General features: G+C 39.3%; 1 protein-coding gene across 3 annotated transcripts in view; it reads left to right on the top strand.

Annotated features, from left to right (window-relative positions):
• The window catches only part of LOC137176169 (synapsin-3-like), a 120,396-nt gene that overhangs the window by 19,276 nt on the left and 82,963 nt on the right, over window positions 1–18,157 (top strand). For all 3 annotated transcript variants that reach the window (XM_067582274.1, XM_067582271.1, XM_067582272.1), the window contains 2 exons: window positions 2,132–2,189; window positions 14,706–14,797. In XM_067582274.1, coding sequence (XP_067438375.1) covers window positions 2,132–2,189; window positions 14,706–14,797 — 150 coding nt within the window. The remainder of the gene's footprint in view (window positions 1–2,131; window positions 2,190–14,705; window positions 14,798–18,157) is intronic.

Raw genomic sequence — 18,157 nt, 5'->3', positions numbered from 1 at the left:
AGGAGTAAAGAGTCTTTGTTTGGTGAGAGGTTCTGAGAAAAATTCTGCAAAGGAAAATGTGTTTTGGTGTGAGTAGGTCAAGAAGCACTCTAAATCCCAAACAGCCTGTCCCAGTAACCGAAGGCCTCTAGCATGTAGCCTAGATCCTCAACTACACACAGCTCCAGCCTTAAGCCCTCGACAGATTGTTAACTGTCTTACGCCTGCAAGGGGTGAGAGTTCAATACTGAGACCCTCAGAGCACTGGGACACAACATGGCTATAAAGACAAAAAAATAACATTGCCAAAAATGTGTAGGGAAATACACCACAATTTATGAATTTATGTCATTGTCAAATTAACACCGTAATCAAATGGGGTTATAGTGGAAATGCTTGGTAGAGTCTCACACCAGTTTTATGTTTAGTAGTAGTGCTTCTCCAAAATAAGACCATAATTCCCATTAACCCTCTTGCATGGTCAGGCTGAATAATGTTTTCCATCCACTTTCAATCCTTTCACCAAACTGTCATAAAAACTGTGAAAGATTCCGTTCAGTTGGCACTGTTAGAACAACATGTTTTGTGCCGTAAAGCAGTGGTTACCAAGCCTTGGAACATTTTCTACCAGACAGTGAAGAAACAATAGGATCAGGCAAATATGCTTTATGATATTGGTTTGCTGGTTGGTTCACCACTTTGATCTAGATTGTACATCTTCATGTTCCACTCAGTATGAACTATGATAACGTTGGTGATCCCTTTACTTTTCATCTAGCACCATCATCAGGTCAAAATTTTTAATTTGTCCAATACTTTAGTTTATGACTAAATACCTGCAAAATTAATGACATTCCTATCAGCCTCAGCTGTACTGCACAACAGCTGTTTAGTGCTAATCAGCAAATGCTAGCATGCTAACACACTGAACTAAGATGGTGAATGCGGTAAACAATACACATCCTAAACACCATGTTAACATTGTCACTGTGAACATGTTAGCATTTAGCTCAATGCACTGCTGGGCCTAAGCACATCTTCACAGAGCTGCTAGTGTGCCTGAAGACTCATGGTCATGTTAACTCTTTGAACATAAGAGGAGAAGAAGTGTGCAAAGAAGACAAACATGGTGGTGGCATGTTAGTGAAAGACCAATAAACAAGTCCAGTTGTGCGGTGTTCATTCAAATGAACAAAAGTACAACGATGCTAATTTTCCACTATGGCTTTTCTGTATACAAATGCCAACTTTAAATAGCACAGTGAATCCACACATGTCTATCGTTCAATCTAAATACCACAGGTGTGATGGTTAGAAGATAACTCTTCCAGTAACTGGGAGTTCACAAGTTCAGAAAGAAAGAAAACAAGTGCATCAGTGCTGGTTGATGGAAAGGAGAGAATGTCCTGTATTTTTTCCATGTGATTGTCAGATGGCTCCTTACTTTTAGAGTACTATAAGAGATCAGTGGCCAAAAGTAGCAACCAGGGAACATTCATGTTGTTAGTGGCTGAGAATGAATGTCATTTCACTGCATATTGGCTCATTTGAAGAATATACAAAACAGTTTTGTTCCATAATACCATTATCTCAAGAGAGTATGAGTCTCCAATTCACCTTGACTACTGTCACACACACTGGAATATTACAGGTTAAAAAATTCAAAACACAGGGATCCTTTGACAAGTACACTTTAATAAAAGCTCTTTATTTCACTAGTTACTGTTTTCCAGGGGATTCTGTTTACTTGAAGCCCCAAAAGGTCAGATTCTGCAATCATGGAAAATATGAGTCATTATTTTGCCGGTTCACAAGGTATTTTGGAAGGTCTGTTGAAATTTCAGCTCTCCTTCAATTAAATAAACAAAGGATATTTTAAGGTTGTTTTGACTGTTAGGAGTGTTTGGAGCACACAGTACTGTTGGTCCAGGGGAGGAAACCACATGCTGAAGTACACATATGACCCAAAAGCTGACAAATCAATCTATGTAATACAGTGATACACACTTTGATTGGTCTCAAAAACTTTATTACCATTGTTGAATGAAATATCATGTCTGCAGATTACTACCTAAATAAAAGGCCTTTACTGTAAATGTAAAGCATATTTTTTTGTCATTTTCTTAACAGTTTGTCTCCTGTTTAATTGCAGGGCGAAGTATTTCAGAGGCAAGAAGCTGAATGGAGAGTATGACATCCGCGTAGAACAGGTATGGTAGATTTAACATATATGTGCTTAGTTAGATATTTGAAAATAATAACTTAAAAGATATAAAATTGATTTAATTATTCAGTCAGCCTTAAATTAGATAGTATTGTGGATGACCCTCACAAGTTCCTGCCTGCAACTGGCTCTGAAGTATATATATATTATGTATATATTATTAAAAGATTATTTCTGAGGCAGAAATAATGTACAGTAACGGGCTGAAGTAAACCTTATTCAGTGCAAGTTAGCTAGTTCACAAACTAGACAGTGATAATGCACAACAAAGTTTATTAGTCTGAGTGTATTATTTCCTATATTGGGACACATCAGAGTGCATTATCACACTTAGGCCTATACTATGGTCACTCTCTGAATCTTTAGAGCATCAAAAAATGGGGCGAGTATCTTAAAACTGAAGTGTTAAATGAGAAGATCAATACCACTCCAATGTCCTTGTGTTACAGAACTAAAGCCAGGAGGCTGTTAGCTTAGCTTAGCAAAAAGACAGGTAGCAGGGGGAAACAGCAAGCCTGGCTCTGTCCTAAGAGTTCACCAGTTAAGATGTTTGGCCTTGTTTGTTTAATTTGTGCATGAACAGATATGTTAAAATAACTTCTAAATTCCAAAACTGGTTAAACTAAAATGAAATGAAACATGTTGATCATTGAACTTTAGTTAGTCCAGTAGGTGTATTTTATGACCTTTGGACAGAGCAAGGCTAGCTGTTTCCCCCTGCTTTTGGTCTTTATGCTAAGCTAAGCTAATCATTTCTTGGCCCCAGCTTTATTTGATGGGCAGACATGGAGGTCTTTTCATCTAGCTCTCAGCAAGAAAACAAATGAGCGTCTTTCCCAAAATGTCTAAATATTAATTCAAGGCAGCTCGATTCTGATTCATCACAATTGTACCACTACATACTGTATGCATAGAAATGTGTTTATAAGTCTAGACATACACTATTTACAGTGTGTAGATGGCATCTAATTTACCTCAAATAACTGTTCAGTCATACATCTGCAAGCCATTGTTGAGACTGGATCTGTCTTTGAAATGGAGTGGTGGGTTTTTATGAGAGAAGGAAAAAGGCACCACAAAAAGCTGGACCGGTGATTTTATAGCCTGTTTGCTCAACTCTCTACTGTTGTGGTCACATCCTCTTTCTGGGAGGGGTTGGGGCTGGAATATGAGTCTAGATATTTCTATGTGACGTGACTTTTTTTTTTTTTATCTTGCTGTGTCACAGCTATTGAACCCCAATAAAAAGTGGTAAACTTAATTAGGCCCCTTTAGTCGACAGTGAGGTGGACCATTATGGGTGTCGCACCATATGAGCCCCCCAAAGCTCAGCTATAGCTCCAACTGACCTACTTAGATCTTGTTGGACCCTCTGCTTTTTCCCAGAAGCCCTCCGCTAACAAGTCAGTCGCTAATTGCCTTCAGCAGCCAGACTCTTCATAGGTTGTTTGTGCACCTCGCTGAGAGCCTTAGGATGATGGAAACCCAATATCTGTGTGAAAAGTTAGCGACATGCTGAGATGAACCCTTTTAGGGGATGACAATAAAAGCAGAGAGGCCCGTTGCACTTTTTCCCCCTCTCTTTAGTCCCACTTTCTTGTTGGCTTTTAACATCTCTACCCAGCAAACATTTTTACATTGAATAGTCTTTTTACAATGGCCTGCAACAACACTGAGACACAGCATTAACATTAAGGTTAAAGCAAACTTGTAGTTTCTACCTAAATTTGTGTTTTGCATTTATTTGAGTGTGACTTTTTGCTGCACTATTATAACATTTTGTTTGTATTTCAATCGACATTGAACCTGGCCAACATTAGCTTGCTGTCATGTTCATGCTTTGTGAGCTCACTGAACCAGCACACGAGTCCCAAACTAACATAACTCTTTGCTGGCTTGCTTGTATGCTGCCATATAAGGTACCATCTTTGGAGTCAAGCACACCATGTGATGCTGCAGTGGAGAAGCCTGATCTGATGCCAGTCTGTATGAAGACAAAGAGGTAGACAGGGTGCTCTGATTCTAAGGTGTAATATGCTCTGGCACCTCTACCTTCCAAAACCACTGCCTGACAGTAGATTTGTAAGCCCATTGTTGTTGGCATTCCCCCATTTACTTGACCCACTTTGAAGGTACATTTGGCAGACGCTTAAAGTCCTGTGTCCACCGAGTAACTCTTTTTTTAACCACTACACAGATGCTTGTGGAAGCACTGGTGATCATTCTTTGAACTGAAATAAAAACAGGCTTGAAGTCATTGGTTTCTTGCAAAATGATGAAATATGTTCAGTAATGATTCTTGATGCTCTTAGTGCCAAATACATGTGATCCTCAGATTTGTGTAACAGCATACCTTTTTCAATTCCAAATGAAAAACACAGCCAAATATGTGAAGAGAGGTTCCTTTCTGACACTTAAGGGAGAAATACAAAAAGGTCCATAATACACTTTACATGGATAGAGCTGGGAGCTGTACTTCTCTCACTCCCATTCTCTTCAGTTAATCCCTTGTGGTCTAAAGGGAGTTAATGTGCTGTTACATTAGGTCAGTGCTCATATATCATGAGCCTGTGACACACACAAGTTGTACTCCTTTTTTTTTTTTTTTTTTAAACCAAACAATCATAATCTTGGTAAAAGTTTTGACAAGTTTTGATAGTCAGCTAAGGCTGTACTTTGGCACAGTGGTGCTTTGAGCTAAACTGTAACATGCTCACGGTGATGATAGGAATGTCATTAGTTTTGCAGTTACAGTATTTGATCATAAACCAAACTACTGGATAAAATAAAACACTGACTTCCCTAGAGCACTGACCTAGATCAAAATTCAAGGTCAAAATTCTTAACATAAGTGTAATATCTGAGGCACAACTCGTAAAACTTTGCACAAAACAGGGGCTGATGCACTGTATATACATATACAGTATGAGTCAAAAGTTTGGACTCACCCTCCCATTCTCTTGAATGAGAAAGTGTGTCCAAACCTTTTACTGGTACTGCAATCTCAATGTCACAATGATGTTTTGAGAAATACGCTTACTTGTTTTCTTACCGAGAGTTAGAGGAGAAGATCGATACCATTCTCGCATCTGTGCAATATGTTAGGAGTTAGAGCTAGGAGGCTAATTGCTAAGCTTAGCATAAACTGTTTCTTATTAATCAAAAAGTAGATTCTGGTAGAATTTTTTATTTATTTTTTTTAACTTTGGATGAGCCAAGCTAGCTGTTTCCCCCTACCTCCAGTCTTGATACTTTGCTAGGCTAACCTCCTCCTAGTTCCAGCTCTATTCTTAAAGGTGCGGTGTGTAGAATTCAGTGGCATCTAGCTGAAGGGATTTTGCAGAAATGGAATATAATATTCATAATCAGTGTATAATCACCTGAAAATAAGAATTGTCGTGTTTTCGTGGCCCAGAATGGACAAACCAAACACTGGCTCTAGAGAGGATCTTTCGTGTTTCACGGCCACTGTAGGTTCTCCTACATGCTTGGAAGGGGAGGGGGAGGCAAGGGGTATTCGGTGGGTTGCAATTTGCAATCTCACTGTTAGATTCCACTAAATCCTACACACTCCACTCTAACAAAGAGACATGAGACTGTTATCAATCTTCTCACCTAATTCTCTGCAAGAAAGTGAATATGCATTTTTAACCCAATGTTTTTCCTTTAAAGGCACAATCAGTGATCCAAATGTTAACAACAGCGTTGTCCAACCACCACCAAAACAGAATACACACAATGAAAAAGAATAGGGATTAGAACCTTTTGTCACTCCCATATTGATAAGCATTGTTTTGCACTGTAAAACTCTTCAATTATGGCTGTAAATTTAGCCCTAGTTGATATGGTCAAAAAATAACAGATGGGGCCAGATGGGGCAAGATAATGTACAATAATGTTTGCTGAACTGCAACCACAAGTGAAAATTGTGAGATAAATCCTAATACATATTGTTACAGCACCTAAACTGGAGACAAGTCATAAATTTAGTGACCAAGTAATGTCTATTTTACAGCAATATTTACCTCAAGATAGCTAACATTACCCACCTTAAGCTACTGGTCATACCAGACCTAGTAAGACCATAGCAGCAAAACCCCTGAGCATATTGAATTGAGCAAGGATGCGTTTTATTGTTTAAGCATTCAACTTTTTATTGGTAAGAGAAAAAATGTGTTATTTCTTCTTTCAAATGTGACTCAGTCTCACTTTAAAGGTTGACCCCCAGCTTTTGACCCACATATTTTATTTTTTACAGATTTCCTCAGGGAGTTTTATCTCACAGTAGGTGGCTGAAGATATTTCGGGCCAACAGTTTTTTATCCTGACACATAAGCTTGCCACTTTATACTCTGACCCAGAGATTTGGTTGAGAATAGTGGTGCGATCCATGCAGCTTAGGGGATTAGGTATTGCCTACAATGCCTTTTGTATGCCTTTGAAGTATCTTGGAGCACAGTGGCAGTGCCGAGCTGAGGGCTTCTTCATCTGAGATCTAGTGCACCCTGCTTGTGATGTCTGACAAAATTATGATGGCACATTGTGAAAAATGTTAAAATGAAAATTTGAGTGTTGCAGACAAAGCTGATCACAGACATGATGACACCTACTGAAAGGCTGCCAAACAAACTGCCTGTTTGCAACCCACAAGCACTGCAGAGTCATAAACACTGCAATTTACACAATTGGACAAATTAAGCAGTTAAAATTGAAGAGGCCTGTTTGTGAAAGAACAAGGGCCAGTTCTTCAGGGTTGCTGGACCATGTGTGGTTTGGGTCGTGTGGGGCAACATCTGCTCAGCAGGCGTATGACCTCAGCGCTGTCCACGCTCCTTTCTGCTGCAGTCATGGCAGCTCACAGGCAGTTGGCTGTATGTTATCCGTACCCTGTCTTGGCTTGCCAACTATATAGGGCATCTATGCAGAACTTGCTAAAGATGGATCATTTGGTTCAGTACTTGCTGCAGACATTTTACTGATCCAGCTGCTCCAAAGCCTTATGTTGCCCTGTTGCATTTAGCATCTGTCTTAGATCTCAACATTTAGTGCCTCAGTGGATTATTTCACTGTTGTACAAGGTGGTAGTGATTAGCGACAAATACCTCTCTGTGGTGCACATGAATGGCCCACTGTACTTTAGACCTATCGATTGCATCAGTTTGTGATTCAACCGAGCTTATCAAGAAATACAGAAAAATTCTGGGATAGTCAACAAAAAAGTATCTGTCCTGCAGCTAAAAATTAAATCACTACAGTCTGCTCTCTCGGAACATTTGTACACAAAACTGAATAGCTGTACAGTACCTCATATAACAGCATGTCAATTTACCACTTGACAGACAATTATTTGCACATTCTTATTCACTAGTAACATTTCAAACAAATGCAAATGAATGCATCCATGCATATTTTCTTGTTGTTTTTGATCCAATTTTTGCTTGGTTAAGGTTTTCTACATTGGAACGTAAGAGGTAAAGCAATAAAAGAAGCACTTTGTGCCACAGAAAAACATCTATTTTCAAATGAAAGGAAACCACACAATAAGAGGCTCCATCTGGGCTAAAACGAGCTTTGTCAACAGCTTTTGGGCTTCTACCGGGGACTAAAATAAAACACCTGTCAATGAAACAAGGTCAGTGTTAAAAGGAATATAATGGGCATTTGTAGAGAGGAAAAGGAGAATGAATGTTCAGTAAGATTAGTGATATCTTACAGTATTTGTGATCAGTGTAAACTTATAATATCAGCGTAAACCATTATAATTAATGTAAGTCAACATTATTGTCAATATTTAATGTTTATTGTTGTTTTTTTAATGTTTCATAAATTGTATATGCAATTTTTACAGTATAACATTTCCATACAGGATTTTTTCCATATAATATTGAATTAGTTCAACTGACGTTCAACTGCTTTCAGTGTCTAAATGTCAACTGATTCTTATTCTTTAGCTGACAGTTGAACTACTACAACTGCTCACATACTGACTGACACCTCAACGTTTTACAGTGCACACTTCAACTATCTCTAGTGCGTCAACTGAAATGAACTGCTTTGATGGTTTACAGTTCAACTGACATTTCAACTTTCATCTGTAACTTTTAAAGTGACAGTTATCTTAAATCACAGCTGACAATTCATCTCCTTTCAGTTTATACTTGCAAACTTTGTTCAACTACTTTGAGTGCTTACATTTTTCATTTCAAATGTTTTCAGGAATTGGACTTCAGTTTATTTCAGCTGCTATCAGCTGTAACACTTCAACTGATACCTCAACTCCTATCAGTACTTACACTTCAACTGACACCTCAAGTCCTATCAGTACTTACACTTCAACTGACACCTCAAGTCCTATCAGTACTTACACTTCAACTGACACTCCAACTCCTATCAGTACTTACACTTCAACTGACACCTCAATTCCTATCAGTACTTACACTTCAACTGACACCCCAACTCCTACCAGTACTTACAATTCAACTGACACCTCAAGTCCTATCAGTACTTACACTTCAACTGACACCTCAATTCCCATCAGTACTTACACTTCAACTGACACCCCAACTCCTATCAGTACCTACACTTCAACTGACACCTCAAGTCCTATCAGTACTTACACTTCACCTGACACCTCAAGTCCTATCAGTACTTACACTTCAACTGACACCCCAACTCCTATCAGTACTTACACTTCAACTGACACCTCAATTCCTATCAGTACTTACACTTCAACTGACACTTCAATTCCTATCAGTACTTACACTTCAACTGACACCTCAAGTTCTATCAGTACTTACACTTCAACTGACACCTCAATTGCTATCAATACTTACACTTCAACTGACATATCAAGTCCTATCAGTACTTACACTTCAACTGACACCCCAACTCCTATCAGTACTTACACTTCAACTGACACCTCAATTCCTATCAGTACTTACACTTCAACTGACACCCCAACTCCTACCAGTACGTACACTTCAACTGACACCTCAAGTCCTATCAGTACTTACACTTCAACTGACATATCAAGTCCTATCAGTACTTACACTTCAACTGACACCTCAGTCCCTATCAGTACTTACACTTCAACTGACACCTCAATTCCTATCAGTACTTACACTTCAACTGACATATCAAGTCCTATCAGATCTTACACTTCAACTGACACCTCAATCCCTATCAGTACTTACACTTCAACTGACACATCAAGTCCTATCAGTACTTACACTTCAACTGACACCTCAATTCCTATCAGTACTTACACTTCAACTGACAATTCAAAGTATTTAAGTGCACCAACTTACACTAACACTTCAACTCCTTTAAGTGTTTAACTTAAACACTGCAACTCCCATATGATATTTCACATGCAAATAACTATTATTTTAAGACATTTTAAAATATTTACAGTGCCTGAAATTTTATACGCACAATTTCTTTTATAAACCTTTTTTAGCTAGCTAGAAAAAAGCTGCAGATTATAGTGCAAGTGTAGCTTGAATGGTCATTCCCACTTGTTTTTGCCAGAGGACAAAAGATCCTGTTTACAAGTTGACTCATGACAAAAGGCACCTTAACCACCTGAACCTCAGTGACACGGGTTTGTGCAAATCTAAAAATACTCGCAAAGATTCCAGATGAGCTACTGTCAAGTGGTGTTGACTGTACTGTCCGCAGGTTCACATGGCTTGGCAGTCGTGGCAGAGTTCACACAGAACTGCAGGGATAAATGAGGCTTGCCTCTAAATGTCTGTGGTCATACTGGAGCAGTGCCTTGCACTATAGTACAGTTTTGTCAGGTATGAGATATTGTTGACTGAAGTACAAGATGCTGTTGATTAAAGGGCTGTTTTCATGTGAATAAATGTCTGTGGTGCGGTGCTCCTTTGTGTGACACCACAGTGATTCAGCACATATTAAGCCCATGAAAGCTGTTTCCATCTGGTGCAGAGAAAATAATGTATTTTATATTTCTAATTGCAGTGAGAGCAGTTCTAGCTGGCAGAAACTTCAATAACAGAAATACAAGCTCAGTAAGATGGAACTTTTTACATTTGGGTTGTTAAATTCAGCTTGAGACATGGTTGAACCTAATCACAAGCCTACTCTCTCCTGCTACTCTGTCCCTCCTAACAGGTCGGCTGAAATGTATTCTTAATTCACCCTGAATGCAGGTCAACAGATGAGAAGAATCAGCTCTGGAGACAGTTGTCCCATGCATCACTTCCTGTTTTCCTTTCCCAGGGCAAGAGCTGCTCCAAGACAAGTGTCTGAATGTGTTACCGTGATGGTAACCATGGGACTGTGAAAAGCCTCCTGTCCTGGCTTTTGGGCCTGTGCCCTGCACCAGCCACTTCATCCATTACTGCCCAATGACAGTGGCCGTTAGCACTCCTCTTACCCAGAACCAGCCAATCACAGACAACGAGGAATGCTTGGCTCTTGCCAAAATTTTGCCCACTCTCTTGTCGTGGCAAAAGTCAACGTAAGCCCCCGTGTTTGGGATGGGATTTGCTTAGCAGATGCAATGATGGAGGATGTGTGTGTTCCTGTGCCTGTGTACGTGCATTTGGGTGTGTTATGTATTCAAGTGTCTTTTTTGGCAAGGCATGTGCTGCTGAGCACACAGATGTTTCTTTCAGAGGCGGGTATCAGTAAAGAAGAGCTGAGAAAAGGAAGGGAGCCAAGTGCATGTCCTTGAGGCACATTGAGTGTGAGTGGCGCCTCGTTGTCCCCTAAATAAGATTATGGCATTTACTCGCCCCCTGCTCTTCCTTCGAGAGTGCAACACAATAAATAAAAGAGGTGGGTGTTTTTTTTCTCTTGGCAAAAAAACCCAGTTTGGCACATTCTTTTTAAAACCGACTCACTCCCCCATACAGAGTTTACATGGGCCACAGCACTGGATGAAAGAAAAATTATCTCTGAGAGAAAATTGCTGATAATATTTCCTTTTTATGTAGATGAAAGCCCATGTAAAGCCTGGTAAAGCAGGCTTAAAGTCTCAAATTATGATTGCTGCATGAGAATGGGTAGATAGCAATTGACTTAACTTGCTATGCAAATTGGCAGGAGATGGGTTGAGAAGAGGGTCAAGTGGAGGATTTGCTTCCATCTCCATCCATGTTGGCATTTTTGATGACTGATCTATATGAGGCGTGTTGTACTGAGGGTTCTGTTGAAGCCTACAAAGCAGAGCAGCTTATGTTTGGGTTGTCACAAGGCCACTACAGTATCAGCCAATGATCAACTGTCAGTCAGTCAGCTGCTCTTTATTGTGCTAGCTGTAAAACTAAAGTGCAAATCACAAATTCATCATAAACACAAAGCAATTCATTATAAAGTCTGACAGTATAGAATATCTGACTAACATAGCTTGTCCAATATTCATTCTCCTTATGTAAAGCTCTGCTTTGTCTGTCTGAGGTTGGTGCCAGGCAGGTATAGTCCAGTGGATTTATCAGAGCTTTTTCACTGCTGCCTGCTGCACCAAAGTAGATAAGAGCAATGAAACTGACCAAAACAGTCATGTTGTGGACCTCAAAACCAAAACAAAGCTAAAAGATGCTAAAATGCTCCGTTGAACTGAGAGGAAGGGTTAGTCACAAGGTCATAGCTGTGTGTGTGTGATCAGGCCTTATTTATTTACCTTGGCATTCCAGGATTTCATCCATTGACCCTCCAGTCAGAAACCTATTTCTTTGATTAGCTAACTGCCATATACCATTAGCCATGTGCTGTGCACATGTGCAGGGCTTCACTCCAAAATGTAGTTTATCCTTCTGAGACAGACTTTGCTCCTTGAGTGTCCTTGGGAAATGTTCACATAGCATAAATCATCCTGTTCCCCAAAATTCAACTGAATACCTTAAAGATCTCTATAGCATAAAACCCTTAAAGGTGCAGTGTGTAGGATTTAGTGACGTCTAGCGGTGAGATTGCAACCAACTGAATACTTCTCCCTCACCCTCCCCTTCCAAGCATGTAGGAGAAGCTACGATGGCTGTGAAATTAAAAACAAAAACATGAAGCAAAAAATGTGAAAGGCACTCTCTAGAGCCTGTGTTTGGTTTGTCCGTTCTGGGCTACTGTAGAAACATGGCGGTGCAATATGGTGGGCTCCGTGGAAGAGGTGTACATATAAAGGGCTCATTTTAAGGTAACGAAAACACAACACACTGCACCTTTAATGCAACAGAAGTAATCAAAGTTGATAGTCAAACTAGAATTTTTGTTCTTTTGTTTTTTCACATGCTAATAACAGCCTTGGTTTGGCACTTCTATGGATGACATTTTCATTTTATTATTTTTTCCTTTGAGTAAAGTTTATTGTTAATCACTTCAGTGTTAATAGGGAGTGAAATATTGAATCTGACCCATTACTGACTCACGTTTAAGGTACTCACAGACAAATGAAATGCAGCCATGTTCTTTTTGCAGTGTTTTGTTTGGTAGTTGACCAAGTCACGTCAAAGTGAATTTTTGTTTTTCCACAGCAGGCTGCTTGTTTAGGGTCCATTAAGTCCACTACATTAATGTCACTCCTCATACTTAAAAGTGATGTGAAGACTGACAAACAACAGTTTCATGCCTGAGGTCAGGGCTGCTGTTGCATCCTTCCAGGGCTTTCTGTACCTGGAGCAGATGGGAGTTTAAGATGACGCTGCCTTGAGGTGGAACCTGTCAGGGAACATGGGATACGTGTGATCCCACAATGTGTTGAAACCATTGTCTATGAGCCGCCCAGCACTCAACAATACCTTCACTTCCCCTCTGAGAGCTTGAGTGTACTGTCAGTGTACAGTCGGTTTATCAGAGCTATTATGCTGAAACTTGCTGCTTGCTGCAGCTGGAAACAATGTTGATGAGAGCAGTGAGAGTGAACTAAAACAGTCAAGTTGTGAGTCAGAAAATTAAAACAATGAGCTGTAAGACGCTAAAGCACTCCATAGAGCTTAGGTGGACTGCAGAGTTAGGAGATGATTCTCTGTGGGTTTGTCACTACGAGGGACACAGCATTTGATCATCGTCATTTGATCCATCATTGACATCAAATTATTAACTACAGCAGCTTTAAGCAGTGTGGCTACTGGAAGTCCCCTTGAGAAAATCATTCATAAGCCCTTTATTGTAATGCATTTCCTTACAAACTTGATTATATTAGCCTCAAATACCACAGATGAATCCATGTATTTATTATAATGAACACTTCATTAACAGGTAAAGTTCACAGTTTGAAGCAATACTTTAATTTTACTACAGTATAATGATTGATGAGTATTGATTTATTCACTAAAATCTCTCTAAACAGTGTCTTGTTACTGTCCAGCTGTCATAATCCAGATGATAGAAGCTTTGAGTTCATAAAAAATGATGATACAATCACTTGGGTTGCCTGCATTATTACTATGTGCTCATAGCCATAACCTTTAGGAAGTCTAGCTTTTTTTTTAACTCTTTTTTTTCCCTGGGTTTTGGCTCTCAGGATACATAGAGCCTGAGAGGAAGATCCACACACACTACTCAAAGGTAAAAAAAACAACGGCAACCTCATCTAGATGTTTGCTGAGAAAAAAATATTACCGTTACAGTTGACAATGTGTATTTTAATAATCTCCTATAAGGACAATAGAATTGAACATCAAGTGAACTTCTTTTTTTAAAGAACCTAATATGACTGATATCACTGACTTGACAAAACTATGCCCCTTGGCTATACCCGATGACACACTCTTTTTTTTTTTTTTTGCATTGCACTTTCACTATTGAATAAGCACCCCTCTGTGATAGCGCAATCATTAATGTGACAGAAGAAAAGTTCATTTCAGGAAGACTAAATTCCTGCAGTTTAACAGGAAGCATTAACATGAATAGATTTCTAGACTGCAGTGACAACCATTAGAGGGGAAATTGAATTGTCCCTCTCTGTCCTCGTCCATCCAGAAAGTCCATTCCCAGAAGTCGACTGTCGCCCCTCCTTTCGAGTGTCTCTGGGAGTTTGACTGAGTCATAAGGTAGCCAGGCTACGGCCTTTCACAAGGCCCTCACTGTCCGGGAGGCCACAGACTGGGGATAACTTAATTTGCCTCCTCTCACCAACTCTTTTCTGTTGCTCTGACTCTTGTCTTTTTCTCTCAGCTTATGCAGAAATGTGAAATGATGGTTTTAGTTACTTTTCTTGATAATTTTTCTCCTCTAAAGGCAAAGATGTCTAGTAAAAGTGCTTCATCACTTGACTTTCACGAGTCAAAGGCACTGTGGTTAATCTAGTGCCACAACAGAACATTTTTACTTTTGCTTTTTAAAATAAATACATTTCTGTCAGAAAGCCAAAGGAAACAAGAAGATCTTTTATGCATCTGAGTACTGAAGTGCTCTACAGCACCACATGACCCTGCAATGAGTCAGAGAGTTCAATTACTGTACACACACTTGACCTGATGGGTTGTTACAGGATGTAACATCTAATCTCATTGTGTTTCCTCTTTGTGTTCCTCAGGCGGAGTTCTCAGAGATCAACCTGGCCTCCTACGTCAACTCAGGATGTATGGTGGATATGCAAGTCAACAAAGGTGGCACCAAAGTGGTCAGGTAAGATGTTTGAGGTCGACAAAGAACTCAAGTCCTTCTACTGTGCATTTGCCCACACAATCTATAATCTGCCTCAGTGAGCTTGCACAAAGACTCCAGTTCTTTTCTCTCAGTGGCATTGAGCTGTATATTGCCTCTCAGAGAAATTAAGGCATTCGGAAAAGTAAAAATAGGACTTCTTATCCATGTTCAACCCAGGTGGGAAATTCGTGTGACCATGTTGAAAAAAGAGGCAAATATTTAATCACTTCATTCAGTCTTTCTGAGCACAGTTTGAGCCTAATGTCACCACTCAGTCTTGCAAAACACATGTTATACAATCAGGAGTTTAAGCAAAGTAGCATTCTGGCAATACTGATAATTCCCATAAAACCACCTGGTTGTATTGCCAGCTCAGGTATATTAATACCCATTTTTACAAAGCTTTTCAGTCTGTGCACATGCACCTCTAATCACTCTGTAGAAATCAGATTACTGTTGAGTCTTATTACACTTCATTAATGCTGACACCCGCTTGCACTTTATGCATCACCTTCATGCAAATAATCAAAGTGAAAAGTAATTTCTCTCTATCAAACTAAACACACAAGTCATTTATGTGCCATTTTTGGGCAGGTGCTGAACATTTTGGGTTATTTTTGGTACATATGAAAAATAGAAATGGTCTTGCAGTGGCAGTGGTGGCCAGTAAGCAGCTCCTCTAGCAGCAGCAGCAGCAGCAGCAGTTGGACACGTGAAGCTGGGTGTTTAAATAGACTGCTCTGTTATGTTCAGTTGGGGCTCAAGGAGATCAGTGATGATCAGCTGATCTGGATGGCAAAGATAACTTCATGCTCCTCTTCAACCTACACTATGAATGTCATCAGTGCTTTTTTTATTTTAATGTATTGTATGTATGGAATTTGAATTTTGAATGGTAGGATTACAATCAAATTAAGTAACAATGTTGCTAAACTGTATGATGTATCATCTAAATTTTCCGCTAAATTTTTCTCTAAATATTTTCACAATTTCAGAGAAAATGTACTTCTAAAATGTACAACTTTAATCAATGTTAGTAAATTTGCAAACTGTATTTCTTAAACTGGTAATAAGCACACTTTACATCTGTATTATTAAAGGTACCCAGTGGAGTTTTTGACCACCAGTAGCGCTGTAGAGCAGTGTTGGTATGAGTGGGTCCCTGGTAACATGGTAACAAATGTAGCAATGCATGAACTAACATAAGACAAAACAAGACTGCTAATTTAATAATTAATAATTGAATTATTTGTCATTTGGTAAAACAAACAATTTTGAATCATCTGTATCATTCCATGAATGCTATTAATGTTTAGTTGTTAAGCAGATAAACAACTAAAACAACTTCTTCAACTTTACGTTAGCTTAACTTTAGCTAACGTACAGTTGAAGAATAATAGAAAAACATGAGTATAGAGATCAATGTTTTTGCTGTAACTAGTAGTGTTCGGACAAGTGAATTCTGGCTAAAAAAATTGGAAATACTTCTTTTTATTCATTCATCTACACTTGTACCACAGTGTTCTTTACTGGCTGTCTTTTTCTTGTGTGATTATATTTGACAGTTGATGGTGATAATGCTCCAACAAAGACAAAGAAGAAGCAGCGTTGATGTAAACAATGCAGGATTTAAACCGCCCCAGCGAGTTCTCTGTTTGACATGGCATCAACTGCCTTTGCTTAAGGAGTGGTCACATACACTATATCTGCAAAGTCTGAATAATCCCTCGCTTCTTATTCTCCAAGCTGCTGAGTTTCTGCATAGCGACTGGTCGATTAGATCAGCCAACCAAGTGCATGCCATCCAGCATCAGCCCACCAGTCTTCATTCTGTTTCACAGCTTCCCTGGAGAATGATCAAGTAATCTGTGTTTTGGCCTCAGCTCCACACAGTTTTATGCAAAAACCTTCTTATCGGTGTTGAAAGTAGTATTTGTACCGGAAATGGCCTGACCATTGCCTTGCAGTGCACTGTGAAATAAAGGGAGGATAATCATAGACCACGGGCAGTAATACAACCGATGTTACAATGCAACTTGTTGTCAAAATTGACACTGAGGTTATTGTGCAGGTTGAATATTTTTGGTGATATTGCTGTAATGATAGAAAGGCCAAATTGGTTGCAGATGGTGTGACTGCTGCCTTGTTCACAAACACTGACATTCATCGCCAAATTGTTGTGGTTTAGATTGTGGTTTATGACTCTGTGCTTGACTACAAACAGTGCAATGGTCTAGCAAGCACTCTGGTTGATAGTGGCTGGAAACACTGTTCTTTAAATGGAAGGTCCCAATTAAACCCCTAAAAGTTTTTATGTTTGTATGTAAGACACTGAATGTTTTGCTGGATGAAAAAAATCAGTTACAGACCTTGAATCTGTCTTTGTCTTAGATTATGGCCAATGAAAATGTATTATTTCTTTGATAGCAAAGTGTTTCATTCTGAGTCACAAGAATGTTGTAATATGTTGACAGATAGACAGAGGACAGACACAACACCAATTTCCCAAGCACAAATTAAATGCACTCTGTCTGATGACATTTTTCCGTGTGCGTGAGTGTTGTTGGGAGGGTTGCACACATGCTTAGAGGCACGTTTACACTGTATATTTACAGCAGTTCCTGCTTTTCCACGTGTCTATGACTGTTGTGCTCGCAGCGCTGTGATCTCTGACCTCTGTCCACAGGCATGCTCGCTTAACACATCTCCTCTGTTGGCTCAGTGCAGCGGCACACTTTCTCACAGTTCTGTAGTTTCAGAGTTGTTTATGCAGTGAGGTTTCTCTCACTTTTGTCATGTTTGCTATACAATAAAACAATAATTCTTTTGTGATATGGTTAAAGATATCAACAATGACAATGTATTTCACATAACAACTTAACTAATATGAAAGAAGCTAAACCAGGCAAGAAGCATATAACACAGTATTGAGTGTGAATGAGGTTTTTGTTTATCTTGGTTATCTTTTGCAGACTGTTGTCTCAGATTACAAGTGGTGATTAAATAGATTTAGTTTGCCTTTACACCTGATATAAACATGCATCCTGATTACAGTGCATCCAATGTTTGCTCTGTAATCAGATCTTGTGTATGATAGGCAGGTGTAAATGTAAAGATCCAGTAATCCAAACCAGCTTTGGAAGCAATCAGCTAAATATTTGGCCACTTTAGCATCAAAGTAAAAGCAGCTCTACTGTAATTGAAATGCAAGATCTACATAAACAAGAATTTACTTTTGGGTGCACATCCACACACAACCAACAAGCTACAGGCAGTTGAGATAGCAAGATGAAAGAAGATAAAAGAGAGCTCAATTTTCATGGACAAAAGTTATGTGCG

This window comes from Thunnus thynnus, chromosome 23, assembly GCF_963924715.1.
Source record: "Thunnus thynnus chromosome 23, fThuThy2.1, whole genome shotgun sequence".
In the NCBI taxonomy this organism is placed as follows: domain Eukaryota; kingdom Metazoa; phylum Chordata; class Actinopteri; order Scombriformes; family Scombridae; genus Thunnus; species Thunnus thynnus.
This window is presented reverse-complemented; position numbering and strand designations above follow the sequence as displayed.